Source organism: Globicephala melas, chromosome 6 (genome assembly GCF_963455315.2).
Source record: "Globicephala melas chromosome 6, mGloMel1.2, whole genome shotgun sequence".
NCBI lineage: Eukaryota > Metazoa > Chordata > Mammalia > Artiodactyla > Delphinidae > Globicephala > Globicephala melas.
In genome coordinates, this window is record NC_083319.1 from 36,990,458 (window position 1) to 37,017,431 (window position 26,974).

Consider the following 26,974-nt stretch of genomic DNA (forward strand, 5'->3'; position numbering starts at 1 on the left):
ATTATATAAGACCCTCGGGACTCAGCTGTGACCTTTGTGGAAAGAGAAGAAATCCCCAAATGACAAAAGATTATGTTTCTGGCACTCGGGCAAAATGGAGACTCAAAACAGAAGTTACATTCTTGTGATATTTCTTGCACATCTGAGATTTGTACCTGCTAGTCCAATTTCCTGAGCCCTTAGCCTCCTTCCCTATTGGGTGTGGGCACCACAAGGGAGGTCTCACTGATTGAAATCATCTCAGCAAGTACACACACACACACTCACACAACTCCCTACTCCCGGCTGCTGCAGCCTGACACAATGGGGCAAAAGCCTCAGACAGTAGCTCCAGCAGCTCATGCCAGCTAGGCTCCGTCACCCCTGTTGATTGTCTCAGGGTCCCTCTTTCCCTCCCCTCCCCACACCGTTTCCCTCAGGAAAAAAAAAAGGCAGCACAGAACCAGCAAATACTTCATTGGAGACACACCAGACTCCACCTGCATCAACTCAGGATACCAGCCACCGCAGCCCCAGTCCCAGCCCCATCTGTCCTGCATCCCCCTCCCAGCACAGCCCAGCCCAGATCCTGCCTCTGGGAAGGAAGCCCGAGCCCAGAGTTGCTGAGCTGCTGGGAAGATCTGGAGACTCAGCTTCCCCAGGATGGACTCCGTTTCCTTAGGAACGACACCATGTCCTGAGAGGGCCTGGTCTCCCAGGGAAGGAATCCATGTCCTCAGGAGGGTTCCATACCCTGGGAAGGGCTCCACACCCCTGGGAGGGACTCCTTGGTCCTGAGGGGGCTCTGTGGCCCTGCACGAGCTCCAGTCCTGAAGATGCAGGAGGACTCCAGGCCCTCGGGAAGTGTGCCAGGCCCCTGAAAGAGTTCCGTGTCCTTAAGAAAGACTCCATGTCCTCAAGAAATACAACTTGTCTCTTATCCCTGGGAGGACTCCATGCTCCCAGGAAGAACCCAAGGAAGGGCTCTCTGCCCCGGGGAAGAGTTCACGTTCCCCAAGGGCAGCCCAAAGCCCCTCTCAGCTGGCACAGATGCTGCTGACAGTGGCCCCTCCCGGGCCCACAAGGCCCAGCTCCTCCTGCTCATTGATGCACAGCTGGTAACCGCAGCCCCGGGCCCGGGCTCCAGATGGGACCTGGTGGTCAGTCTTGGCACGAGGGGGCAGCAAGAAGCCCACACTGCCAGCGATGAGCATATGCCAAATGCTGTGAATGTAGAAGTAGTTGTCTCGAGTCTCCACAAAAGCATAGAGCAGGATGGCACTGCCCGCGATAAGGCTGCCTGGGCACAGGTAGAAAAGCCAGCGGCGCCACGTGGGCGGGTAGCAGTGCCGGCGGCGGACGCTGCGTACTGTCTGGGGGAGGCAGAGAAGTGGGACTCAGGAACGCGAGGCCTTGGAACCCAAGCCACTGCTGGTCACTCTCAGGCTTCCCCTGAGCCCTGGTGGTGACCTGAAGGCATCTGCCAAGACTGGAGTGCAGCGCTGTGAGCAGCACAGTGATGACGACAGGGTCCCAGCCCACCTTAAACTGGGAACCAGATACCCAAGTCCCTGCACCCAAGTCCTGCTGGGACCTCCCCGCCCCCAGCCCTCCCAACCTTACCCAGGCTGTGGCCAAGATCCCCAGGGCAAAGAGACTGGGTCCAAGCAGGTTCCAGAGTCCATGCCGGTCAAGCTGCAGAGCCATGGACAGCAGCATAGCCCCCAGCAAGTACAGCACCTAGAGAAAGAGGTCTCCAGGGGCTGGGCCGGGATGGAGAGGCACTTGGCAATGCCCCCAGGAGAGATCGGGAAGTGGATTTCAAGTAGACTGTGGCTATGGTTGTCCCCCAGGGCCCACTCTGCACTGACCTGCTTGACCACAGGCTGTAAGCGAGCCATGGCAATGACAGTGACCCACACGGACATTAAAGAGCCCAGGAAGTCACAGAACTGCAGCACGTCGTAGTCCATGATGCAGAAAACCACAATGCCTGGCTGGTCACAGGCATGGTAGAACTGGAGGAAGAGAGGACAGGCATTGAGAGAACTTGCGGCAAAGGTCCAGGTCTACAAAACTGGAGAAAGAGGCCACAGGGGTGGCGTGCTGCTGTCAGAAAAGCGGAAGTCAGAGGGCACAGACTGAGCAGAACTGGGAAATGCCCAACTCCCCACCCCTGAGAAGAATGTGGTAGGGAGGCCCGGTCTGTGTCTTAGGCTGTACGTATCTGGCAGCCCTGAGCCTCGTCCTCACCTTCCTAATCTTCCTGCTTCTGGAATGTGCTGTGAGAGCACCAAGCCAAGGGATCCAGGTCTCTCAAGCTGAGGCCAATCCTTGCCTGTATCCCCTTGTGCTCGTGTGGGTCCCACCTGTAATCCTGGCCCAAGCTCTGAGGCTGGAATCTGGCCTCTTGGCCAATCCAGACCCCAAGCCCTGTCTGTTAGCTCAGACTCTGAGTCATGCTTCACCTTCAGACCTTGCACTAATTGGTCCTCTGCATCCTCTCCCACCCAATGCCATGGGGGAAGCGGGGGGGACGGTGAGAAAAAAGGCAGAGTCCCTAAAGCCAGGGAAAAGAGCATGGCACTTTACACCACGGGAAGAACACAGGAAAGGGACAGTGCTCACCTACCCTACACCGTGGGGAACACAGCAAAGAATAGGGTATTGAGCTTAAAGGTGGGGTGCAGGGGACACAGTGGAACTGGAACAAGCTATACTGGGCACCCCAATTAAGGAACCAAGCTCTGCCATCAGCCCTTGGGTCTGTGGTCGCAATCCCTGTGCCCCGCTGGATAATGCTATCAGGACCTCTGGCAGCCTGCATTCCCTTATTGTGAAAACAGTGACCCAGGGATAACCTGAGTTCAAGTTTATTTTGTCTTGGAACATTTGCTGTCACCTTTCTTTGAACTTCTGTGTAGAATTTAGGTAATTTGAGTACTTACTGATGCTAAACACTAAGGCCATGGATGGTTTCAAGAATATCTGGTGCAGAGATGCAGGAACACGCTTCCTTCTATATCATGTGCCTTACGAGTCCACCCAAAGAAAATAGACTGGGCAAGGTCTCTGAAGACAAACAGCTCTGACCGAGAACAACCATCACAGTGGCATGCTCACTTCTCCCATCTCCCAGTATCGCCCCTGCTCCGTGTCAGGAAGAATGGGTTATTATGGTAATGAAAGCAGGGTTAAGAAAAATTACGAAGCTATAATGGGAAAGAAAAAGGTTTTGACCTATGTAAACTTGACCAAAATCTACTCATTGGAGCTGAGTTCGAGACACGCCAGCAGATTTTAGGGGATCAAAAAAGTCTCTTAAGATTCTGTGAATCAATCTGTTTGACCTCTGTCCCCTGTACTTTACCCCAGGTCCTCAGGGAGCCATGGCTACTGAGAGCACCTCTTGAGAGGAGAAACAACTCAGTGTAGTTGCCAGGATTGGGCTGAAATGCATCAGGCTGAACCGAAGCTGGGGCAGGAAGGCTGTGCTATACCATCCAAAGGCAGCCTTTGAAGTGGCTGGATCACTGACTGGAGGGATCCTTTAGGCACTACTTTCAGCCCACATCAGTTTCTTCATCATTCTATCAAAAGGCAACCCTAAGTCACAAGGGCTCTGAGCCCAAAAGAGAGACAGCCTTACAGATCTTAGTGAGACAGGTATCCAGGCCTCCAGAGGCACGGCTCTGGGTGTGGGTAGGGAGAGGGCAGGGACATCCAGCCCACAGCTGAGGAGATAGATAGCAGAGCAATACCACAGTTTCACTCACTGGCAGCAGTGGGGTCTCAGCAACTTCTGGGGAAAATGAAAATGGGAGAACCTAGTCTCCTGTTTGAATGAGTCAGAGCTGAGAACGAGAAGGTGGAGGCGAGGTCAGGAAGAAGAGTTCAGGGAAAAGGAGCACTATATCCCGAACTCATAGCACAAACCATGACACCCCAACCTCATTGAAACAGCAGCGACCTTAGGGAAAGCAGGTGGGAAACTGAAGCAGGTCTGCTGTGAAAGCTGACAGAAGCCAGCCCAGATGCAGAGCTGCCACCAACAGGATGGGAAAACAGACTCAAAAGTTTAGTCTTGAGAGACAAAGGATGAGAAAGAAATTGCTAATGTTTCTTTTGAACCTGTTGAAGATTTCATCCAGTCATTCAAATTGCAAAATGTGTAACTTCAACCAACAGAGGGGAAAGGGTGAATAACATAAGGGCAGGGACAAGCTAGGAGTTTAGAAAAAGAAAAATAAATGAAAAAGAAAACTCAGGGATATTAATTGACATTGGGAAACCTTGGGTTCGATTCCTTCGCATTTTAAACTGCCAAGTCTTAAACTTGTGTACCTATCCTCTTTCTTTCCCTTCACTTTGGAGGTAAAGAATGTTGTCCCTTCAGGAAGAGACTGCTCTGGAATTATCATGTTTTTTTGGTTTTTTGTTTTGTTTTGTTTTGTTTGCGGTACGCGGGCCTCTCCCTGTTGTGGCCTCTCCCGTTGCAGAGCACAGGCTCCGGACGCGCAGGCTCAGTGGCCGTGGCTCACAGGCCCAGCCGCTCCATGGCATGTGGGATCTTCCCGGACCGGGGCACAAACCCGCGTCCCCTGCATCAGCAGGCGCACTCTCAACCACTGCACCACCAGGGAAGCCCTATCATGTTTTAAGTGAGTATCCCAGGCTTTTCAGAGGGTTCATAAGTTTGGGGACATAAATCCCTCTTTTATATTATTAAATAGAGAAAATGAGTTCTTACTGGGAAACTTGGAGAGACTTTTCATGTGGGTCCATTTAATGTTTGAATATGCCTCAAAGGTTTATTTTTTAATTCTTTCTCTTATATGTGATTAATTGGGAACTAAATTGGTTCCTAAACAAATCAATATTTTGGCCTTTTTCTATTTCTCTACCTCCAAGACCGGATATACATACTACTGCTCACTAAATTACCCAATACTGTTTTATGATTTGGATTTTATTTTAAAGCATTAATTTTACCTTTCACACTTCACCAAGCAATTGTTTCATATGCCTGACTTTCAGGTATATAGAAGGAAATGCCCAAACACTTCTGAAGAGGGACTTGTAATAAATCTTTCAATCTCAGATAAGAGAGGATAAATACCAGCAGAAAAAAAGCAAAGCTGAATCACCTAACATTGAAGACACAGCTAAGAAAATAATTAATTGAAGGTTTATTTCCTCCTAGGAATTTCTACATTGTTAAAAAGAGTGGGGAATAATGGAGAGATCGTCTCTGGAGTGGAGAGGTTTTGGGGGATATCATCTCTCTAATCTTCTATGTCTGATTATTCTACAAGTATACTAGAAGGTCAAAGAGATTAAGGTTGTAGAAAACCCTTAGGGGTAGAGTTAAATTAAAACTGCAGTGTGGGGACTTTCCTGGTGGTCCAGTGTGTAAGACTCCGTGCTCCCAATGCAGGGGACCTGGGTTCCATCCCTGGTCAGGCAATTAGATCCCACATACATGCCGCAACTAAGAAGTCCGCACGCTGCAACAAAGATCCCACGTGCCACAACTAAGGCCCGGTGCAGCCAAAATAAATCAATAAATATTAAAAAAAATAAAAATAAATAAAACTGCAGTGTGAGGTGACCAACACGATCTACATTTCACCAATCCTATCTGGCTACTGTCACTGCTGAATGTCCAAAAAAGCCATCAGTAAAGTCCATCATCGACTCCCTCCCGGGGCACACTGTGCTAGGGAAACCCACCAACAACCTGTGGCAGCTTGCTTCATTGAAACTCCTCAACCCGGAGGAGACAGCATCTTGTCATCATATATTCTAGGCATATGTTTGTCTCTTCTGCCTGCAGTGCTTCAGCCTGCTTTACTATTCATGGAGCAGGAGCCATTATCGATTGCCATGGCACCCATTCAGCACCATCCTTAACCAGGACGCACAATTCATAGTAAATGAGGCAAAGCAAATTGCTCACCACCATAGATTTCACTGGTGTAACCATTTACCCATCACCTAGAAGCAACTGGCTCAACCGAAAGCTGGAGTGGGCTACTGAAGGCTGAGTTATAGTGGCACCTGGGAAACTCTACCCTGAAAGTCTGGAATACTCTCCTATATGTTTGGCACACAGTATGTGCCCAGTAAATTTTAGTCACCTTACAGTCATCTTATACTTTATGCCATGTATATTCATGGGAGAATATCCCCACACTAATAAACTTTCCCTTATGCAAAAAAAAAAAATATATATATATATATATATTGCACTATTGTCTCACTGAAAATTGTGGACTAATTTTTACATTAGTATTCCTTTTGTCATCAGCAATAAAAAGACGTGGTGAAATAACACAAAAAGATTGGGAGATTTAAGAAAAGAAATTCAGACTACTAACTAGTTTCTATTAGTATAATCTAATTTGACACCTTCCTCAGCTTTGGACATTTCTTTACTTACAAGGTAATTTTGGAAAATTATACTAAGTTGTTTTTCTCTGTGGAATTTTATACTTTTATAACATAACTATACAGTTTGTCTAACGCTCCAAAACAGAGTATCCTGGCACTAGAGAATTTAAAATTGAAGATGCAAATATATTCAATCCATACAAAGATTAGGATATTTGTACTCGGGACAGAATGAAACTTCCTGCTGTTCTCTTATTTTCTGCTTCCGTTTCCTCTTGGAAACAGTCATGGGATTTTGCCAAGGGCCACTGAGAATTACTTGTGCTGGTGTGAGGAACAGAAGAGGTAATGAGGAGGTGGGCTTGCAGCCAGGATCTCAGCAATCGACAAGGAAGGCTGCAGGGGCCCCAGGATGTCAGCTCTGTCTGGGTCTTTGGGGATCCAATTATGAGGACTCCTCTAGCACTGTGAAGGACATGTGGCTTGAACTGTATGAGTCAGAGGTGCACAACCGCAATGTCTGATATATTTTCCCTGTGATTTCCTGTATTTGGTTTGGTTATATTTCCTGACCTTTTGATTGGCTCTTTTTATCTTTTAAGAATTTGAGAACTACTAAAGTGAGGTCGTTAGTATTTCTACATACTCCAGGACTTCTGAGAAACCGAAGTCAGGTTAGAAATGTATCAATGCACGCTCACTGCCCTATGCAAGGGGAACACTACAGCTCAGTGATTACATGAGAGGGATCTGGAGGCAGGCTGAGTGCGAAGTTTGGTTCTACCACTCACCTCAGGCCTTAGGCAAAGTATGTAAACTTTTCTCATCTGCAAAAAAGGGATAATAATAATAGCAATACCTATTATTGCAGTGCTATGGGGAGGATTCGATGAGCAGTGTGTGACACACAGCATGTATTCAGTAGATGTTGTTTTTCTGTTATAGTTATCTGAACTGTCGGCTACATACAAAATCAAGTGCTGGGTTTGTGGCTTGCTTTGTTTTGCTTTTTCTACTTATTTACATTTTGCATTTTAAACTCCTGAAGAACAAAGCTACTGTCTGCTCCCAGGCCCTGGGTAGGAACTGACACACTACTCCCAGGTGTAGACTGTCCTGGATTTGAAGACAAGGAAGAAGACTGTCGCCTACCATGCTGGTGCTGATACCTGCAATATGAAAGATGGGTCCTTAAATGGAGACTGCTGAGGAATGAAATAAGTCTAAACTAAATAAAAAACAGGAAAGAGTGACAACAGGAAACCTGCCTATGAAAAATGAATCACAAGTAGCTCTACACTTTGGCACGTGTGGAAAAAGAACAGGAGTTAGAGCAGGACTTTAGGCAATACCTCAGAGCCAGTATCTTCTCCTTGATCATTTGCTTACTGCCTTATTTAAGAAAGTGGAAGTACTGTATGTGGTGCCAGGCACTTTCGACTCCCCCAGTGTTCCTACTAGGGGAAGGTCTTGTCTTTTCAGGATGATATGCCATCAAATCCAGAAGATAAGACGTCATCTGATACTGAATACCCTGAAGCCAATGCCCAGGATGCTTTGTGAAGTGCAGGAGAATGGATACGCTCTCCTCACACGCTCCAGGCTCCTGACACACTTAGGTGTTCTCACTAATTGTGAACCACATTAGATCTGCACATAACCAAGAGTGCGCTGGTGAAAGAGCTGTTGCTAGGGAATTTGGTGAGCAACAGTATAAAAAGGATCTTGAAACCAAAAAAGAGAGAGAGAGAGAAACAATGTTGACTATAAAAACAGAGTGGGGCATTGTCAGAGCAGGTCTAAAAAGGGGACCAGTCAAACAAAACTGAGGTGTGCTGTTCTCATGCAGCTTAAGTGGCCAAGGTCCTGCTACACGGCTCGGTTACAGCCCACTGTTCCTCACCTGTGGAGAAATAACCAGGGCCCTAGAACATGACTCAGTTTCAGGACATTTGCCCCCCACTTTCTCCTAGATGATAAGTAGGATTTTTGTAATTTGGATATATGTCTGATCTATTAATACTGGACAACAGAGAGGCATGTATTGGTTTTTGTTATATCCTTGTTGCTAAGACATGTGGAAAAGTCTGAATCCATCTAAGATGTTTGCAGTGCTCATAGGCAGGCACTGTACATCACAAGATACCAAGAGCCCAGGGATGAGATGGAAAGATCCCTAGATGTAGCATCTCAAGGGATTTGTGTAGACACAATTCCAAATTGTAGGTCAGAGTTTCTCAGCCAGTGTGTTGAGGTAAAGGTCCCCTCAGCCCTTAGAGTGGACAGGCAGGGTGCGGGTCGCTGGAGACCCCACACTGTCTCCAGTGACTGTTATCTTAAGTCGCAAACAGCCTTGCTCATATATCCCAATGTGCCTTATAAAAATTATCACGTTCGCATGCCATGATACGAAGCGGTCAGGAAGCACTGCTGTACAGTGAAGAGGAGACATTCTCATACCATGAAGGTGTAGACATCCCCAAACCCCGTGGTGGAAATGTACACTCTAACCCACCACCACGGATAAGGACTCGGTGAAAGACACAGACGCCACCGCATACCGTGGAGAAGAACATGGTGAAGGTGTAGACAGCCGCTTCCAGCACATATCGGCTCCGAATGGCCAGGACCACGGGGGGCAAAAACATGAGGTTGCTCAGGCAGAGCAGTAACGTGGACAGAAGCTGGAATCCGTAGGTGAGCGCATCCGCACTGTCGGTGCAGCCCCATCCCCGCCATCCTGCGGATGGGAGGGGCACAGGGTGTAAGAGGTGAGAAGGCAGCCCGGGCTTCAGCAGATACTGCCGCTGGTGGTCTCTGCTCAAGCCCGACGCCAAGGCCAGGGGAGGCTGGTCCCACCCCGACCTCGCCCCCACTCAAACCCGTCTACTGAGGCTGCCGCCTCCCTTCCGACCGCCCCGGGTGGGGTCCCTCGCCAGCTCAGCCGGCTCACCGGCCTTGCACTCGCAGGCCGCGTACAGGTAGTTGTGCGTGCGCAGCAGCTTGCACTGGCCGTAGGGCCCGCAGTCGTCCACGCACGGGGACAGGAAAGTGCGCAACCGCACCTCGGCCGTCGCGTTCCGGCACCTCACGAACCTGCGCACAAACTGCCAATCAACCGGGCCCGGGCGCAGCCGCGCCCCGCCCCGCCGCGCCCCGCCCCGCCCCGCCCCGCTCACCGAGGCCCCACCCCGCAGAGGGAGCGCAGGGTCAGGAACCAGGTCCCCGTCTGCGGGAACGGGATTCGCAGCCTGGCCACTCGGGAGGTGGCACTGACCGTGAGGAGGAAGCCGGCCAGGGACTCTGAGGGGAGAAGGGAGGAGTCAGTGTGGGGTCAGGACCTAAAGAACCCTCACCCGCCTGCCCCCAGTTTCCAGATGCCCTAGCCCATCCTTCCTCCATACCCACCCCCCTGCCCCCGACTTCCAGCCCCCACTCCTTCCCCGGTTCCTCACTCCACCTTTGGAACAAGTCATTGCTGCATCCCCCAGGCTCAAGGGCACCTCGTGAGTCAGGCATCCGAACACTGTCACATTTTCCTGGCGCAGGGAGCTCTGGGCAGGGCGGGTATAAAGATGAGGCGGCCACACCCTCTAAGTCCTCCCACCAGCACCCCTGCCAGACTCCTCCACCTCTTAACCCCTCCCCAGAAACCCCTCCAGGCCCTCACTGGACACCCCATTCCTGCAGGTGCTCTCCACACGGAAGCACCCTCCCCACCCCTCACCTCCTCCTTCTTACAACAAAAAAACGGAAACACCAGATCTTCCACAGCAGAGATCTTTCAAAGACTGATGAGAAGGCAAGGCCACTTCTGAGTCCTTTCTTTGGGAAGAATTGTTTAAATTCTGTCTAGGCAAGAGACAACACCCACTTTTTCAGTCCTATCTAGCTTGATGGGGGGAAGGGGAAGAGCACTGTTGCTGGATGTAGACACTAGTTGTAAACAAAGGTGATTGTAAGGTTCATCAGTCATCTTCACATCTTCACCTGGGCCTTGAAGGCGGGAGGCATGTTAAGAAATGCACTCTTCCTCAGGTGAAATAATTCTAGGTACTGAGCAGTGGTAATAGAATGCCTACGGGATTAAATGTAGCAAGCTGGCTGGGATTAAAAGAAACTGGATATCCACAGGAGTAAAGGGAAAGGGTTGTCTACAAGAATAAAGGTAACAGGATGCCTTAAGCTCACCTCATTCAAGAAGGATTTGAGGCAGCTTATTAAATACATATAACAGGATAAAATAAATACATGAGGGAAATTTACAAATCTGTCCCTAGATGTGGGCCATATATTTGCTGACTTCCAAGCAACCAAAGCAAGGAAGGAAACGTGAGTTACCACATTTGTGAGTCCACAAGATAAAAGTTAGAGTCTCAGGAGAAGCACTGCACCCAAAAGGGTGGTTCTCAGTTAAATTCACATCAAAGAAGCACTGTGTGCTGCCCCACCTCCTATCCTTAGCTGCAAGAGTGAATTTCATACAACTTGTTCATAACTTCCCTCAATGCAAGCCCAGGGCTATATGCCAAAGTATTTTTCAGCAAAAGCCATTCTGGTGGGAGCCAAAGAAAAAATGTTCTCTAGGTATGCAGTTCTCTGAGCCAAGTGTCCAGTTTTGATCCAAGGGAAAACATCAAAATACTTGAAAAGATCAGAGTAGGTGTGCCAATACACCTTTCAGAATAAATAGAACAGGCTGTCTGAGGTGTGCAGCAGTGTCATAGCATGCAGATGGCTGGAATGTAAGCAGATGCCTTTTAGAGAAAATAGACAAGAATGCAGAGAAAGACAGGGCAAAGCAGCAGGGGAGGTGGGCCTCTCCTCTCAGGATACTAAGGAAGAGTCAGTATGGGTGGGGCTGGTCTCTGACACAGGCTCTATAGTTTCAAGGTCAAATCAAGACTTCACTGTCATTGCCCAAAGGCATGGCGATAAGCAAACACAAAACATATACAGTCTTAGCCAGAACACAGAGAATTTGAGTATGAAAATAAGGAACATCTTGGGGTTGAAGAGTCAGCTCTGTCCTGACCAGGAGGATCACTAGAAAGTTCTGCGCCATGTCCCATAAAATACCACCTCAAGACAGACCAGGTCTCAGGTGGGTGATAGGAAAATGATCCCTGCCCCAGAGCTGAGGGATAGTAAAGTTAAAAGGGTTTTTGGCTGAGGGAACAGTAGATAATTAGATCAACGCCAACCCAAGACAGTTGCCAATGGCCTGACACAGGGTTCTGCCCTCGGCCCAGTCTTGTTCAGTGCTGAAAATAATGACTAAGAGGTTTAGAAGGCCAGCTTTTCAAGTGTGTGAATTACACAAAGCAGTGAAGATGCAAGGTCCAAACCAGTGTCAGGCAATGTCTCAAAGATGGACATAAATTCTTCCATTCAGGTTAAGAAGTGTGCTGCAAAAATATGAGATAGGTATTGGCAGCGGTTCACATGAACCAAGCTCAGGGCATGAAAATGTGCATGGTCCTTGGTTACAACTAGATAAACACATCAGTTAATGTGGATAAGGACTAGGAGGACATATACCAAAAAGCTAAGCAGTTGTGTTATGGAGGTGTCTTCCTCTATTTTCTGAAGCCTTTATATGTGATCCTATTATTTTTATAATAAAAAAGTATACAATTGTTTTGAAGCAAAAAAAGGAAGAAAAGGAAAAAGATCCAGAGGTCTTAGTCCACCACAAGCCTCAGGTGATCCCACAGTGTGAGGCAGCAGCTGAAAGAGGTAACTTGATCTCAGGCTGCACAAATGCTGCCTGCCACCCAGGTCAGACCACCTTGGATCACTTAGTTCAGAGGCATGATGACCAGACGTATGACCAGAGGAGACAGCAGAGGATGAGAAGTCTAAGATGCTGAGGCTGTTCAGCTTTGGCGAGGCTGAGAGGCATCCAAAGGGCTGTTAAAATTGGATAGGGATGCAACAAATGTACCACACCAATGCAAGACGTGAGTAATAGAGGACACTGTGTGGGGAAAGAGGGGAACTCTCTGTACTTTCCTCAATTTTCTGTAAGCCTAAAACTGCTCTGAAAAATGTCTATTAAAAAAAAAAAAAAGGACGGGGTAGACTACTGGATATAGCTTCTGGGGCAAAACAAAGGTCAGTGGGTAAAAATCCATGGAGGCAGACTTTGATGGAATGCCAAGAATGCCTCTAGCAATCAGAGTGGCCTCAAGAGGTGGTGAGCTCCCCATCACAGGAGATATGCGAAAAAAAGTAAACACCTGCCATAGAGAGAGGCCCTTAGTGAGTGGCAAGTAAGCCTATAAAACTGGGAAAATCCAGACCGCTCAGCTGCCCTGACTGACCCAGCCCATGTGTAGTAAATACTCAGGGCATGTTTGTTGACCAGAATTGGGCTGAGGCATGGTCTCTAACCATGAAAGGTGAAAGCAACCTAGACAGGCTTTCTGGAGGAGGTAAGGGCCCCTTCACCCCGACACCTTCCCCTTCGGGTTCCCCCAAAGGGCGACCTCCCCGCTCTCCACAAATAGTACCACGTTGAGCTGGAGCTCCAGGCTGAGGACGCCTCCGCTGTCCAGCACTGGCAGCAGCCTCAGGGCAAACACGGCTGGGCGTTCAGGGGGGAGGGCCACGCTGGGGCCAAAGAAGACGTAGAAGTGGACGGAGAAGGTGTCCAGCTCATTGCGCAGCGTCGGGCGCACCGGCCAGCAGTGCTCAGGTGGGGATGTGGCCCCGGGCCCCTCAGCAGGGGCCCCGAGGGATGACAGCTCTGGGGGCAGTGGCTGGTTGCCCAGTGACTGGGGCATGTTCATGGCAGCTCCGGGGACCAGGGCACGGGACAGGCTGGGCTGTGGGCACTCTGTGGGGCAGAGGAAATCAGAGCTGGGGCCTGCCGCCCTCACAGCCCTGCAGCCTCACCACATAACAAAGGGTGGGGAGGCTAAGAACTGGAATCGAACGTCCCTTTGGCGTCTGGCATCTAAGGTCACAGGACAGGGTCCAGGGGCTCCCTAGTGGTCACAGCTAATGGACTGTCATGTTGGAGGGACTCAAGGTCATCTCTCCCACCCCACGGGCAGTGAGGACACTGCTGAAACAGGTGATGGACCCTCTCACTGACTTGCAAGGGCTTTGGCAAAGGACCATGTCCCAGAAGTCCTAGCTGTCCCCTGCCTACTCCAGGACACTGAGATTAAATCAAGGAGAGTAATGAGGTCCCTTAGTGAGCCCCAAGTCAGGTACCAAGAAAAGATCTGATGGTCTTCCAATGACTTGAAGCTCCAAGTGGGAGGGCTTTGGCGAGTAAAGGAGCCTGGGCTGGGCCGGGGAGGTCGTAGGCACGTGGCCGAGGACCAGTGAACACAGCCACTGTGCCTGCCTCCTCCCAGCCACAGAAGTCGGCACAAGCTGGGTGGCTGGCGCAGGTGTGGGGCTTCTGACCTTGCAACCGCACACACAGCTGGAAGCAGACGGTCCTGCCAGGGCCCCGGGATGGTGTCTCCACACGCACGTAGACCCAGTGCCCCCACGGGGGCAGTGCCAGCTCCAGCTGGCATACCGAGGCACCTCCACAGGCCACAGAGCTTGAGTTGTGCAGGGGTGGGGCCTTGGGACGTAGGCGCAGCGTCAGGGGGCAGGCGGATGCCCCGTGGCCCCCCACGCACACCAGCTGCGCTGAAACCCTGTAAGTGAAGCTGGGCACAAAGACCCTGGGCAGAGGGGAGGTTGGAGGTGAGAAAAGACAGGGTACAGAGAAGTGAGAGGGACACAGGATGAGGGAGACACTGGGAAGAAGGGAGGAGTAGGGGACAGAAAAACCGGAGGCCTTTTCGGGTCTTCCCCTCTGTGCTGGGAGAGGGGGAGGCAGGGGGTGGGAGCCACCCTGGGGCTCTGGGTAGCTCAGCAGTCCAGGCTGGCCAGAGGGAGAGGAAGATCAGCAGGTAGGCTAAGGCCGGGGAAGGAACATGGGAAGGGCCCGGTGTGGGGCAGTATTTGACTTACTTGTACAGGGCTGAGCGATTGTGGAGGGAGAGGGTCTGCTCAGAGGGTCGCCCAGGCACCAGCACAGCCACGTCCAACAAACGCCGGACGATCAGCTGCGGCTGAAGGAGGTACTGACACTCATCCTGGAGACCCTGGGACACAAGCAGGGGTGGCGGGAGGGGAGACAGCGAGGTGCTACTAAATGGCGGCGAACAGCCTGCTGAGGCGGAGGACAAACCTCCTCTGGCCCTCCTGCTTCTGGGGCTGTGACCGCAGTCCTCTAAGCTCTGGGTCCCTCCTAGGTCTGCAGGATCTGCTGGGATCCTCAGCATTGGCTGAGGTTTAGGGACTCAAAACTGGGCCCCTCCTGACAGTCAGGCCTTCCCTTCCCCACCTCCAGTAACCCCAACTCCTGAGCATTCCTGGACAGCCCCTCAAGGTAATTTCAAACCACCTCATTCCCCCACCAAGCCCTCAGGAACGTAGAACACTAGCACTCCAAGGGCACTAGAAAGCCCCTTAAAGGCTTCCAGTCCAAACCTCCCCGCTTCCCCCAACCGAATCTTTTATTTCCTTTATTCTCCACCTGCCCCTCCCAAGTGCTTGTCCAGCCTCTGCTTTAATACCCCCAGGGAAGAGCCACTCTGCCTCCCAAGGGACCTCCAGACTACAGGTAACTTGAGAAAAGGAATCTGGTCTTATTTTGTTCCCCCAGACACAGAGCCTAAAGTAAAGTGCACCCCTCACAGATGAATGTTTGCTGAATAAATGAATGAATAAGTGAATCAACCCAGCTAGGGGCAGCTCTGACCTGTACAAAGCCAAAGCCTATCTTCTGTCCCCCGACCACCGCTCTGCCTCAGGGGCCCACAGATACATCTGCTCCTTTTGCCTCAGTCTGGGTTTCCTCTGCCACTGGAGGAGAACCGCCACATCTCCCCGAGCTACTCTTCTGGATAAAATCCCTAACACTTCTCTACTTGGGAGGACACCACTCTGGCCCTGCAGCATCTCCAGTGAGGATGGGCCCATTAATTCCGGCTCCTCTTCTGTGGCATTTGCAGCTCTCTGGGCCCTCGATCCTAGCAGTTCAGGGGAGGGGGGCTCCTGATTAGGCTTCTCTCATCTTCTGGACAAACGGTCTTATGCTGGCCCAATAAACTAGAGGCCACTGTTCACTTATGTGGTTGTTCTGACCGAGACATACCGTTAGCCTTGACCTGGGACAAGAATTCCAGGCTTTGACATCCCACTGAGTTCCATGCCACGGAAAAAGCCAGCCAAGGCTTGTTTGCTGACTTTTGTTTTGTTTTGTCTGTTTGTTTGCTGACTTCTAGCAAAGCTCCACAAGGTTGGAAGGGGGCCTTGATGGATGCCAGGCTGGAATATCTCCTTACCCTCTGCCTGGAATTTTCCTGTACCTTTTGCATCACTGCACCCCCAATACCTAGCACACCACCTGGCACACACTAGGTGCTAGAAAATATCTGTTGAGTTAAAGAACAGGTGTCAAAAAGAGGTCCCTTCAGAGAGCTCCTGAACCCACCTCGTTGCACAGAGACCTCCATCTCTGATTTCCAAAGCAGATGTCCCTCATCTTTTGTGTCAAGCCCTAAGGACCAGAAATACTCTCACAAGTTATTTCATCAACCCCACCTCCTAACGTAGGAATCACCACCACAATAATCTTGTGGTGAATAAGCCCTAAGGGTGGAGACTCACACTCGGGAGACAGCCCCCGTCCTTACTATACAGTCCAGAGGGAAGAAACACTTTCTTCCACATTTTGCTTGCTGTTGCCCTAACTAAAAGATCAGTGGACATGACCTCTCTATTTAAGATGTGCTCCTTCCTTAAACTGTATAATGTGCATGTCTAGCACCTTCCTACTGTGCACGGGAGCATTCAGTCAGTGGAGACCAGGGAAGGTGCAGCAGGGACCTTCATCCCGTAATGCAACCACAGAAAGGGCAGCAGAAGTCAGGTTCTCAAGAGCTGCCAAGGCAGAAGCCAAGTGAGAAAATCCAAACTCAGTCAACGTCCGCGCTCTTGGAAGCAACAGAACCAAAGCAAGGGACCAGGGGACCAGGAGGGCCAAAAGTGAGAAGTGGAGTGAGAAGCAGTCTGAAAGAAGCTGGAGTGGAAGGCCTTAGATTGATTCCTAGACTGTCCTAGTATAGGTGGGCTGAGTTTCTTTAGTAAGGCCTGAGCCTCTGGGTGAGGCCTGCAGACTGAAGATGCCCAAAGATCTTGGCCTTCTCTGTGGGAATACTCCAGCACTCGGCACAGCTCCGGCCCACAGTTAGCTAGCACCAATCAACATGGAAGTAGGTGAGCACTGGAGAGATGGCAGGGGGCAAGAGTGGAAGCAGGGAGACCACTTAGGAGATTACTGTTTTGGCCCAGCAGACGACCAAGGGAAGGTGTGCTAAGAGTGGAAACAGACGTAGATGCATCCAGGGCATCCTTTAGAAGTAGAGTCAACAATACTTTTTCTTTATGGATTAGTTGTGGGGAAATAAGGGAAAAAGAAGAATCAAGTATGACACCTAAATTTGGGGCTTGAGCAACTGGTGAATGGCAGTGCCATTTACTGAGAAGAAGGTTAGAGAACAAAGAGGCTTAGACTGGGAGAAGTGAAATAGGAATTAAAGAGATTTTGACTTGAGGCTTTGTTTGGATATGTACTTGCTAAGTTTGAGACTGGTCTTAGACATCCAATCAGAGATGTCAAGGAAGTCACTGGATATAAAGTCTGAGATTCAAAGAAATTTGAACTCACTTAATACACCTGGAAGACATGAACTTATAGGTGGTATTTAAAACTGTTGTGCTGGAGACACCTAGCAAGAGAATGAAGAAATAAAAAGGAGTTGTCCCAGGACCAAGCTTTGGGGTACCACATGTGAAGAGATCAAGCAGAGGAGAAGCCAGGAAAGGAGACAGAGGAGTGGGCGGTGGGCAGGAGGAAAACTGGACAGTTCTGTAAAGTCACAAAGGACAAGCGGAGAAAATGTTTCAAGAAGGAAAGAGTAATATAAGGAACTAGGTAACAGCTAGTTACTAGTCAGCTCTGGAGAGGAAACGTGGGGACTGAAAGGGGACAAAGGGAAGAGGAGGACTTACTTTTCACTGTATGCCTTTTGTACCTTTCGAATGTTGTACCGGGTGCATATATTACCTATTTGAAATACAAATAAAATAATTTAGAAGGAGGAAGAAGAACAGAAGGAAGACTGTTAGCAGATCTGAGCCACTTCAGTTGAGATACTGAGCCACACTTGGTCCTAGCGGGTGGATTCAACTGAATCCTTTCTTCTGTACAATCTGCTCCTTTTCTTTCCTTATTGTTGTTTTCATTCTTTTATCTGCTTTCACTTACTTTCAAATCTTGGAGCTGGGGAGAGGAAGCATTCAAGGAGAACTGTGCCCCAGATATTTGGAGAACTTCCCCTAATAAGCCATTTGCGTGCCAGATGTGACCCACAAGCCAAAGGGCAGCCCTTCAGGGCAGACTGGCAGCTGGACACCACAGGAGGAACACATGCACCATACAGGAAAGGTAAGGAGATAGAGGGCACAGGTCAAGACAGAAGTGGCTGACAGAAAAGAAGGAGAAAAGGAAAGGAGGAGAAATGAGATCAGCTTTGGAAACATGAGTTTGAGAAGATGGCAGAAGGGCAACAAAAATTTGCCCAGCCCCCACCATGTGCCAGGCTCTGTGCTGGGCGCTAGGAGTACAGTAGTGAATAATACAGAGGCCAGCAGAAGTGTGGGACCACAGCCCAGGAGAGTGGCCTGGACCAGATTAGTCACTTCCCTTTTACAACCTCTTAAGGCTCCCTATCACTCTCGGGATAAAGTTCAAACTTCTAGGCCCTTCCTGATCTGGCCTCTGTTCACCCCTCCAGCTCCCTCACTCACCCCAATGCCTGCCCCACACTGAACCACTTCAGTTCTCCCTTCTAAGCTTTAGCCCATGCTACTCCCACCACCTGGAATGCCCTTCCCTGCTTCCTCAACAGCAGGTCTCACTTCCTAACAGTTTCCTAAAACCAACTCCCCACCACACTACCAAGCTGAGTTATCCACCTCTCCTTTGTCCTCTTAAAATACCTCCTGTATCTCACTAGTATACATCTTATTTATCTGTGTCCCTAGCACCCAACCCAAGGCCTGGGACAAAGCAGGTGCTCAAAGACTAAGGTCTAAAGGGAGGCCTGAACTCGTCCCCAAAGCTGAGGAACAGTGCTGCCTTCTTACGCTGGGACCGTTCAGTCCCCACCCAAGGATATCCCTGAACCCACAATAACTTCCTGTGTTGGCCAAGCCTTATGGGAAGTCAGGACGATGGGACGAGGACGAGGCAAGCAGAGAAGACGGAGCCCTGGAGGAATGCTCTGGACAACCCAGCCATAGGCTTGATTCTAGGGAATTAACCAGAGAACTTAAGAAGCCCTACAGGCCCATGTAAGATTCCAGAAGATAATCAAATTCTTAGAGGAAACACAAAGAAGATCTCACCCCCCAACCTCTAGAACAGGCCTGACTGGAGAGCTCCATCTCTCATGGGGTCCACACACGGCTGCCAGTCACAGGGTAACTGCACCCTCTTCTCTCTAATCTCACCACACCCCAGGGATCTCTACAGGGTAGGGCTCCAGCTTGCAGTGCCAAGTTCCCCAGGCCCCACTCGCTATATCTAGATGCAACTGGGCACGTCAAGCCTGGTTCTGACCTCTCCTAACCAGGCTTCAGCTCCCATAATCCCAGCCCAGGCCTAGGCGCCAGATTCCTCCTGCTCAGTCAGAAAGGTTGTTGGATAACTACAGCAGGGCTTCAGAAAGATTTTCTCTTCTCACAAAGAGAGTCAAGAATCAGAGCTGGGACCAGGAACAGGCTCTTTGGGATTTGGCCAAAGACCTAAGAAGACATTCCTCCTAATAGAAGAACACTTGGTTTGGATGGGAGTCAAGAACCTAGAACCCAGAGCCACTTCCGGGCAAGTTCGCAACATGCTCTCACCCAGAGGGCTCCCAGGCCTGCAGAGGAGGTTCTCCCGTACATCACTCTCAGGAAAAACTGGCCTATCACTGAGGCCTCGAGATGCTCCCTCAGCCTGAGTTCCCTTCTCTGACAACAGCAGTGCCCATACACTTGTCCCTGTGTAATTCTCAGCTCATTCAAAAGCATTATAACACCTCTGAACGCTGGGCCTCAGCAGGAGGAGGAGAGGGGAGTCTGACACAGTCCGGGGCCCCTGCCCTCAAGGAACTCACCCTGGAGAGAGATGGCCAGGTCAAATCCTCACCTGACTGGGAATTTCTGCCTCTCCCAATTCTCAGTGGCCAAACCCTACTCACTTTCTTGTTCTTCATGTCCTGTTCTTTAAATCCTGCTCAGCTCACGCTTGGCCCTTTGCCGTTACCACTGACCCCACACCCATGGCCATCCCACTCTGACATGGCCACCGCATCCCACCCCCCTTCCCACCAGTGGACAGGAGCAAGAAACCTTCAGGTCCTCTCACAGTAATGAAGAGGTCTAGCCTGCCCAGTGCCTGGGAGTGGCAGGAAAACTCTGCAGCATTTCCTTCCCCTCCAAACCAGAATGGAGAAGCAGCCTGACCTCAAACCTACAACACTGGAGACTTTAACAAACTCTGCTCTATGAAATCAGTGCCGATGTTTGGGGGAAAGAGCGTCAACAATCAGGTTGGACGCCAGGCGCCCAAAGCCGCTTCTTAACAGGAAGGGGCTTCCCTGCCCCCGAGTATTCTCTAAACATCTTCCATAAGGTGTCAGGAGCTAAAATTATGATAGAAGAGGAACGTATACTCCCAAATGGACTAACGACTGGGCTAAAGCCTACAAGAGTCTGCGGGGCTATCACCAACCAAGACGTAGAACAAGACTAGTCTTGACCCACCAGGTGACCTGCTGACCTCTAGCTATGCCCCACACCAGCCACCCTTATGCTGTTGCCCACCCTGGCACAAGGCTGGTGTGCCAGGTAGCCCAGAGATGGAGAAGCAGCTCTGGCCCCTCCTACCCTGGACAGTATCAACCCACCTTGACAGAGATGTGGCCGTGGGTCCGGGGCAGGTGGGCAGCCAAGAACCAGTCCCCAGGTAAGGGGCTGCTGACGTTAAAGATGCCAGAGGTGCGGTTGGGCAGTGTCCAGCTGAGAGTCAGTGAGAAAACCCCAGGCACAGCCGTATCCCCTGGAAAGTGTGTGTGCAGGGGATTGATGACAGGGGGTGCCCCAGAACGGAAATACCTGGGGGACCAGAATGAAGAGAAGAGGAAAGCAGGCAATGGGGTGGGACATGGAAAACGGGGGAAAGAAAGGAGAACTGTCATTTATCGCCAGTAAAACAAGTGGATTCCCTATACCGACCCACACAACAAAGTGGTTCCAGGTCAGGGGTCAGAACATAAGGGGCAAAAGATCAGCTCGGGCGCTCAGTCATACAGTAGCCAGGAATGGTCAGGAGGCAGAGGTCTTGGCCCTCAGCCAGTCACACTTCAATCCGGACAAGGGTCAGGGGTCAGGGTCAGGAGGTCAGCTGACCTCCTGAACTCGCATTTTCATTTGGAAAGTGGCCTGGGGTTGGAAGCGGGGGTCAGGAGGTTAACTCAGACGCTCACACAGTCACACTTTGGTCTGGGCAGTGGTCCCCAAAGGTTCCCCCCTGCTCTTTGAAGATGATGAGGTTCCACACGGCCAGGAATGTGTCTTCGGGAACATGGAAGTGGAAGAGCTCGGTGCTGGCGAAGGAGCGGAAGGGACTCAGCTTGCGGGGTGAGCAGGTGGAGTAGTCAGTCAGGAAGAGGCCTCCTGGGGAGCAGGCGGAAGAGAAAGAAGCAAAGTAGGGCAGGCCATTCCCAGCAAGCCCCAGGCACACCAAGCTGCCTCACCCACAGCACCGACTCAGCAAAGGTTCTCCTCTGCCCGGGAACTGGGTCTCATGCTGCCCTTGCCATCATTTGCTTTCAACCTTACAGTGACCTTGGGAAAAATGACCTCTCTTTACAGATAAGGAAACTGAGGCTTAACGCTAGACCAAACTGAGGATTCAAACCTTGATCTGTCTAAATGCAAAACCAGGACCCTCTTGAGGACCCCACAGCTGCCCCTCACTTAGGAGCCATTGTTCTCCTCTTACCAAGCCTAACAAAACAGCTGTGGATGGTGCACACGCGTGCGTGCGTGTACACGCGTTTGTGTGCGTGTGTGCGTGTGTGTGTGTGTGTGTGTGTGTGTGTGTGCTGGCATGGACTCTTAGGCTACTGAGCAGCCTGGAACTCCACCTGTGGGCTTGGGAGTCAGCATGGAACTGTGAAACTGCCTTGTTTATTTTCTTCCCCTTTCTGTTCCCCTGTGGTCAGGAGCAATAAAAACTCTCAGAAGCTTCACAAGAGCTGTCTGTATACTGGCTCAGGGCGGCAGAGGGGAGGGGAAAATGTGGTAAGGCTGCAAGGGGCCTGCTTGGGTGGCAGAGGCAAGGACAGGAGCTGGCAGGCCACCACAAGAGCCCCAGGGAGAGGAGGAAAGGAGAGCCAGCAGGGCCTCTGGGATTCAGAAGGAGGGGCTGGGGGCGCTTCCTGGAGGGAGGCCCAGTGAGGCAGTCAACTGGTAAGCCAGTGGAATCTCAAACTACCTGGGAATATTCATATCCAGACGAGGCTGGGGTGGGAAGTGGGGAGAAAGTGGCCCTCTGTAGCTGAAATGCCAAGATACCTGATCATGGCTGTTAGGAGCAGAGCCCAGTGAGCAGGAAAGTCTGGTGTAAGTAGCTACCAAGCAAACACATAGGGACCAGGACTGCTGTAACAATGCAAAGAACCCAGCGGCTCAGCTGGATAGAAGAGGGCCCCAAATGACAGGCAAAGCTCTGGGGAATCTGACTGTTTTGGAGACTTAAGACCAGCCCCAGCGAAGCCCAGAAGGATGCCCCCCAGGACAGATGAGAAGGTTGGGAACTCAAGCAGCTTCAGGACAAGAGTAGGGGCAGTGGGTAGGGGAGACCTTGAAGCAGAGTTTTTAGCCCAGTAGGAAATACCCACAGGCCTTGCCTATTCTGACAGTTTCCCCCTCTGGAGATGGGAGATGTAACTCCAAAAATGAGGCATTTGAAATAACAGAGAAAGAAGCATCTGGAAAAGGAGGCTGCTGAAGGAGGGAACACAGATCAAGGTTGGCCCTACTGAACTTCAGCAACCTTGAGTCACCCTGCAGAGAGCCGTCCTATATAGGTGGAGGTCACTAGTCCCAGACTGGCCTGTGCTCTTCAAAAGCCACGGTTATACCCAAGGACTAGTCTGTGCAGTTCAGGCCACATGGTCACTCTCAACAAGGAAGACCTGCCACCTTGCAAGCTGAGCACTGCTCAGGAACCAGAGAGGCTCACAGAGCAGCACTCACAGGGCAGTGGTGATGTATCAGAGAGGGATGAAGGGAAATGAACCAAGAGATGGGGAAGAAAGGTTTCCTAGGAGCCCTGGCTGTGACAACTGGGAGGCAGAAAGCTAAGAGCTGAATGGCCTGGATACTATTGTTACAGGGAAGCAGAGCACTGGAGCACCCCCTGCTGGAATTAGGGAAGGGCTCCTCCTCCTCCTCCTCAAAGCTGGTACCAGGTATGGGTCATCAGACGGGTCATTGTTTCTGTTAGAAGAAATGCTGGCCAGGCCCCCAGTGCAGATTCTCAGAGAGCTGGTGATGAAAGCAGCTAATGACCTTTAGGAAACAATAGACAGACGCGCATAAAGAGCCCTGTGATTAAAGGAACATGGCATGGCCTGGAGAACTGGGGGACTAGTTAAGCCACCCTGAAGTGGCTAGGGGCTACAGAGGTCACAGAATAGCCTGGTGGGAAAAGGGAGTAAAAAGAAGCTGGGGATGCTGGGAGGAGCCTAGAGGGCAGATGTTTGAGAAAGCGTCCACAGCCCCATTCACTCCAAGCTTTGGTTTTGGGTTTCACCAGGACCTACAGAGCTGTGTCCCAGAGGAAGCACAAGTAAGGCCCTAACCAAGCTCAGATGAACCTGCCTTGGATGCGCCAGTGCTTCCAGATGAGGCTAGAGTGATTCTCCATCACCACCTGAAACACACACACACACACACACGCACGCACGCACGCACGCACGCACGCATACACACACACGGGCTAAGGTTGGCCCTTCTAGTGACAGCACTCAGTAGAACAAAAGGCTATTTCCTGTAATGGCAAGGCATGCCTGGGTTATGCAACTGCAGTCAGACAAGCCCAAGGAAAAGACCCAAGGATTTGTTGAGACCGACTGTGCCATCGTGGTCCTGTGACAGTGCTAGTCTCTCCTCAGGCGAAACGTCTCATCACCACCAGGTCACAGAGCACCCCTCCAGGCCAGTGACTAGTAACAGCACTCAGGGCAGCCCTGCCTGCTGTGGGACCTAGTCAGTGCTCATTTCCACCTTCATTATAATCCTCCCAAAGCACCTGAAACTGCTTCTGGGCAATCATGCTTTAATCCACATCTTTCAGCTTTCTACAGCTCTGTGGCTGTCAATCACCCTCCTCTTAGTCATCCCAGTGTCTGCTCAATGGGCTCATGAACAAAGATGCTGGGGTGGCAGGGATAGAAGCTATGAATTGGGCTTGACAGAATGGACTCCCCCTCACCTAAATTGAAAAACTGACCTGCCTCTGCCTCTGTTGGGTGCCCGATCTGCCAGCAGCAGTAATCAACACTGAGCAGTAACCAACACTGAGCCCCTCAAGGAACCTGGCTGGGGGCAGATGGATTACTCATGTATGTTGTGGGAGGCATCCAACACTGCCTCCAACCGGGAACTATCCACTTGGAGGTGACACTTCAGTGATCTGTCTGCAGGAGGGGCAAGAAGAGCTAAAGAGGAACATGCATGGGCCACATGTACCTCCCCCTCACACAGTAACATAGGCACTAAGGACACACAGGCTTACATGCACACAACAGACACGCACCTACACTTACCAACACACAAGCATATACACACTGCACATGCCCAGCATTCCCACAGATCCCTCAGGTACACACACAGACGCATAAGTGCCCAGATACCAGTGTGCATCCACACAGAGCTTGCACATCTCTGCAGGAGCAGTGACCTTTGGCGTGCATTGATTTCCTCAAGCTTGTACCCTGAACCAGGGCCCCAGAGCTCACTGAAACACAGCCCCTCCACCCCCAGCTGCTCTGCTACTTGTTATTGCCAAAGACTTCCTCAGGCACATCCCCATCACCTCTAGAGTGCCACCCGCCAGAGATGGCTGGGGGTTGGGGCCATGATGACTCTTTATTATGGGGCCATCTTTACAGCACATATCCTATGGCCAGGACCCCCTCCTCCTCCCACATTCCACCCATTAGGAAGTTGGGTATCTCCCTCTCCTGTCCGAGTCACTTCCTCACTGGATGGTGGCCCTGGGCTGACAACTGACAAGTAAGGAGGGTTTGTGGATGAAGCCCCCTTGTGGGAAGACAGGGGAGAGGACAGGTTGTGCTTTGAGCCTTTCTGCACTTGGATCTGTTTTCCTATTGGGCATATATTGCAATGAAAAAAAAAACAGAAACAAAAACAAAAAACACCAGTATAGGATAGGAATGAGGAAATCTTTTTCTAGCCCCACACTGCCACTGACAAGCTGTATGATCTTGGGCAAATTGATCTCTTGCTGAGTCTCAGTTTCCCCAACTGTAAAATAGTCTCTGAGTTTCAACCCTGCTTTAAAAGTGTCAGGAATTATTCCTAAGCAAATCAAGCTTATTTGGAATGAAACTCGTTATAAGAAGAAAACTCATTATAATGGCAACTAACCCATGTCCATGTTTTTTTGTTATTTGCTACATGTTATTTTCAAAACTGCTTTCTTAACCCTGTTTTAAGGCATGCCCAGTTCCTCAAAGGTTTAGGCCAGATCTTCCCACACTGGACTAGAGGCTCTCTGCTGGGGGACTATGTCTCCCCCACCAAACTTCATGAGCAGGTGCAAAGCACTCAAGATTTTCTTGGAAAAGCAAGAGTCAGAGTGGAGTCCGGATGGACCCCAAGAAAGGAAACCTTGCAGTCTCTGTCAGCCACCTGCTGAGCCTCAAGCCCACAGCTACCACTCTTCTAACCCTGCCAATTCCTCTCAATTATGCAAGACTTATTTCTCTCCACTTCTTCCCCAGTGATCTAGTTGCCCAGGTCCCACCTCTCCTGAATCCCTCCAGTCCACCCCTCCCTGCCAGAACCCCATCCCTGCCTCGGTCTTTCCTGCTTCTGCACTCACCAGCCCCTGGGCCAAGGACGGACAACAGCAACAGCAGCAGTAAGGCTGACGGCAGCTGGAGCCCAGACCTGAGTCGAGGCTGGGAGAGGGGCAGGGTATGAAAGAGAGGGCTGGGTAGTGGGAGAGACCTGGGTAAACACAGAGATGAGGGCAAAGACTGGGATAAAGAGTTGGGCTGGGCTGGGCACTGGGACTTATGCAAGGGTAGGGGATGTGATGGAAGAAGGGACTGTGATGGGGACTGAAGGAGGGGCAGGGGTTGGGCCCCGGGCTTAAGCAAATTTTGAGAATGGGTCTGGGACAAGGGCTGGGCTGGGATTTGGGAAAGGAGGTTAAACAGGGGCAGGCGCTGGGATGGGGGCCAGGCCAGGTACTGGAGTGGGGGCCTGAGCTGGGACCCGGATCTGGGCATGCGCTGGGACCCAGGCCGTAGCTGGAACCTATGTGGAAAGCGGGGCGAGGGCGGGGTCGGGGGCCAAGGCCCGAATCTGGATAGGAAAAGGGGCCGGGACAAGGACTGGGCCATGGCCCGGGGCAGGGGCGGGGCCGGACAGGCCAGCGCGGGCGCTCGCAGAGCTGACCCGCGGCTCCGCTCCCACCCCCGGGGGGTGACCTCCGGTGTCCTCGCGGGCCCGGGGCCGGGGTCGAGCCTGCTGGGGCCAGGCCGGGGACCTGGGTAGGAGTTCAGGTCTGGGCGACTCCGGGCTGCGCTGGACGGGCGATAACCAGGCCCCGCGACGGCGGCCTCTGCCTGACGTCGTATGACGCTCCGCCCCCCGATTAGCTCGATTGGTCCTTCTCACTAAAGCCCGCCCCCGGCCCTATTCTATTGGTCTCTAACTTGGCCCTGCTGGGCTCGACGACAGACTCCGCCCCAGCTGCAGCTACCAGAGTCCCCGCCTTTCTCGCCCCAACCGCGGAGCCCAGATGCGCCCATCAGATTCTCACAGCCCCCACTGACCACCCCACAGACATCTCATAGGAACCCTACAGAGACCTTCATAAACCCAGACACCCACGGCCGTCCCCTCAGATACCTGCAGACCCTACCCAGAGACCCTCACAGAGTCTTACAAAGATCCCGCAAAACCGCTCACAGAGATCCGGCAAAACCCCATTGAAAGAAGTGACCCGGGCTTCCCTGGTGGCGCAGTGTTTGAGAGTCCGCCTGCCGATGCAGGGGACGCGGGTTCGTGCCCCGGTCTGGGAAGATCCCACATGCCGCGGAGCGGCTAGGCCCGTGAGCCATGGCTGCTGAGCCTGCGCGTCCGGAGCCTGTACTCCGCAACGGGAGAGGCCACAACAGTGAGAGGCCCGCGTACCGCAAAAAAAAAA

General features: G+C 51.4%; 1 protein-coding gene across 3 annotated transcripts; it reads right to left on the reverse strand.

Annotated features, from left to right (window-relative positions):
* Window positions 1-441: 441 nt before the first annotated feature.
* TMEM8B (transmembrane protein 8B) lies at window positions 442-26,383 on the reverse strand. 3 transcript variants are annotated; one of them, XM_060300764.2, is made up of 13 exons: window positions 25,640-26,302; window positions 20,988-21,177; window positions 20,409-20,616; window positions 14,356-14,489; window positions 13,795-14,063; window positions 12,888-13,213; window positions 9,833-9,926; window positions 9,552-9,675; window positions 9,326-9,468; window positions 8,934-9,112; window positions 1,851-1,997; window positions 1,603-1,719; window positions 442-1,348 (listed from the first exon to the last, which is right to left on the reverse strand). In XM_060300764.2, exons 1-13 carry the CDS (start codon window positions 26,163-26,165, stop codon window positions 917-919), a joined length of 2,889 nt encoding a protein of 962 aa, XP_060156747.1. In that variant the 5' UTR covers window positions 26,166-26,302; the 3' UTR covers window positions 442-916. The 3 variants fall into 3 exon arrangements, with proteins under 3 accessions (XP_060156747.1, XP_030740089.1, XP_030740088.1); XM_030884229.3 differs by having other exon boundaries at window positions 442-1,352; XM_030884228.2 differs by having other exon boundaries at window positions 442-1,352; window positions 1,603-1,997; window positions 25,640-26,383.
* Window positions 26,384-26,974: the final 591 nt, after the last annotated feature.

Coding starts and splice junctions, on each gene's coding strand:
- TMEM8B (XM_030884228.2), bottom strand. CDS start 26,165: ATGGCCCAGTCCTTGTCCCGGCCCCTTTTCCTATCCAGATTCGGGCCT. Junction 21,178..25,639: donor CGTCCTTGGCCCAGGGGCTG/GTGAGTGCAGAA, acceptor CCTGCTCCCCAG/GAGGCCTCTTCCTGACTGAC. Junction 9,676..9,832: donor AGCAATGACTTGTTCCAAAG/GTGGAGTGAGGA, acceptor TTCTCCCCTCAG/AGTCCCTGGCCGGCTTCCTC.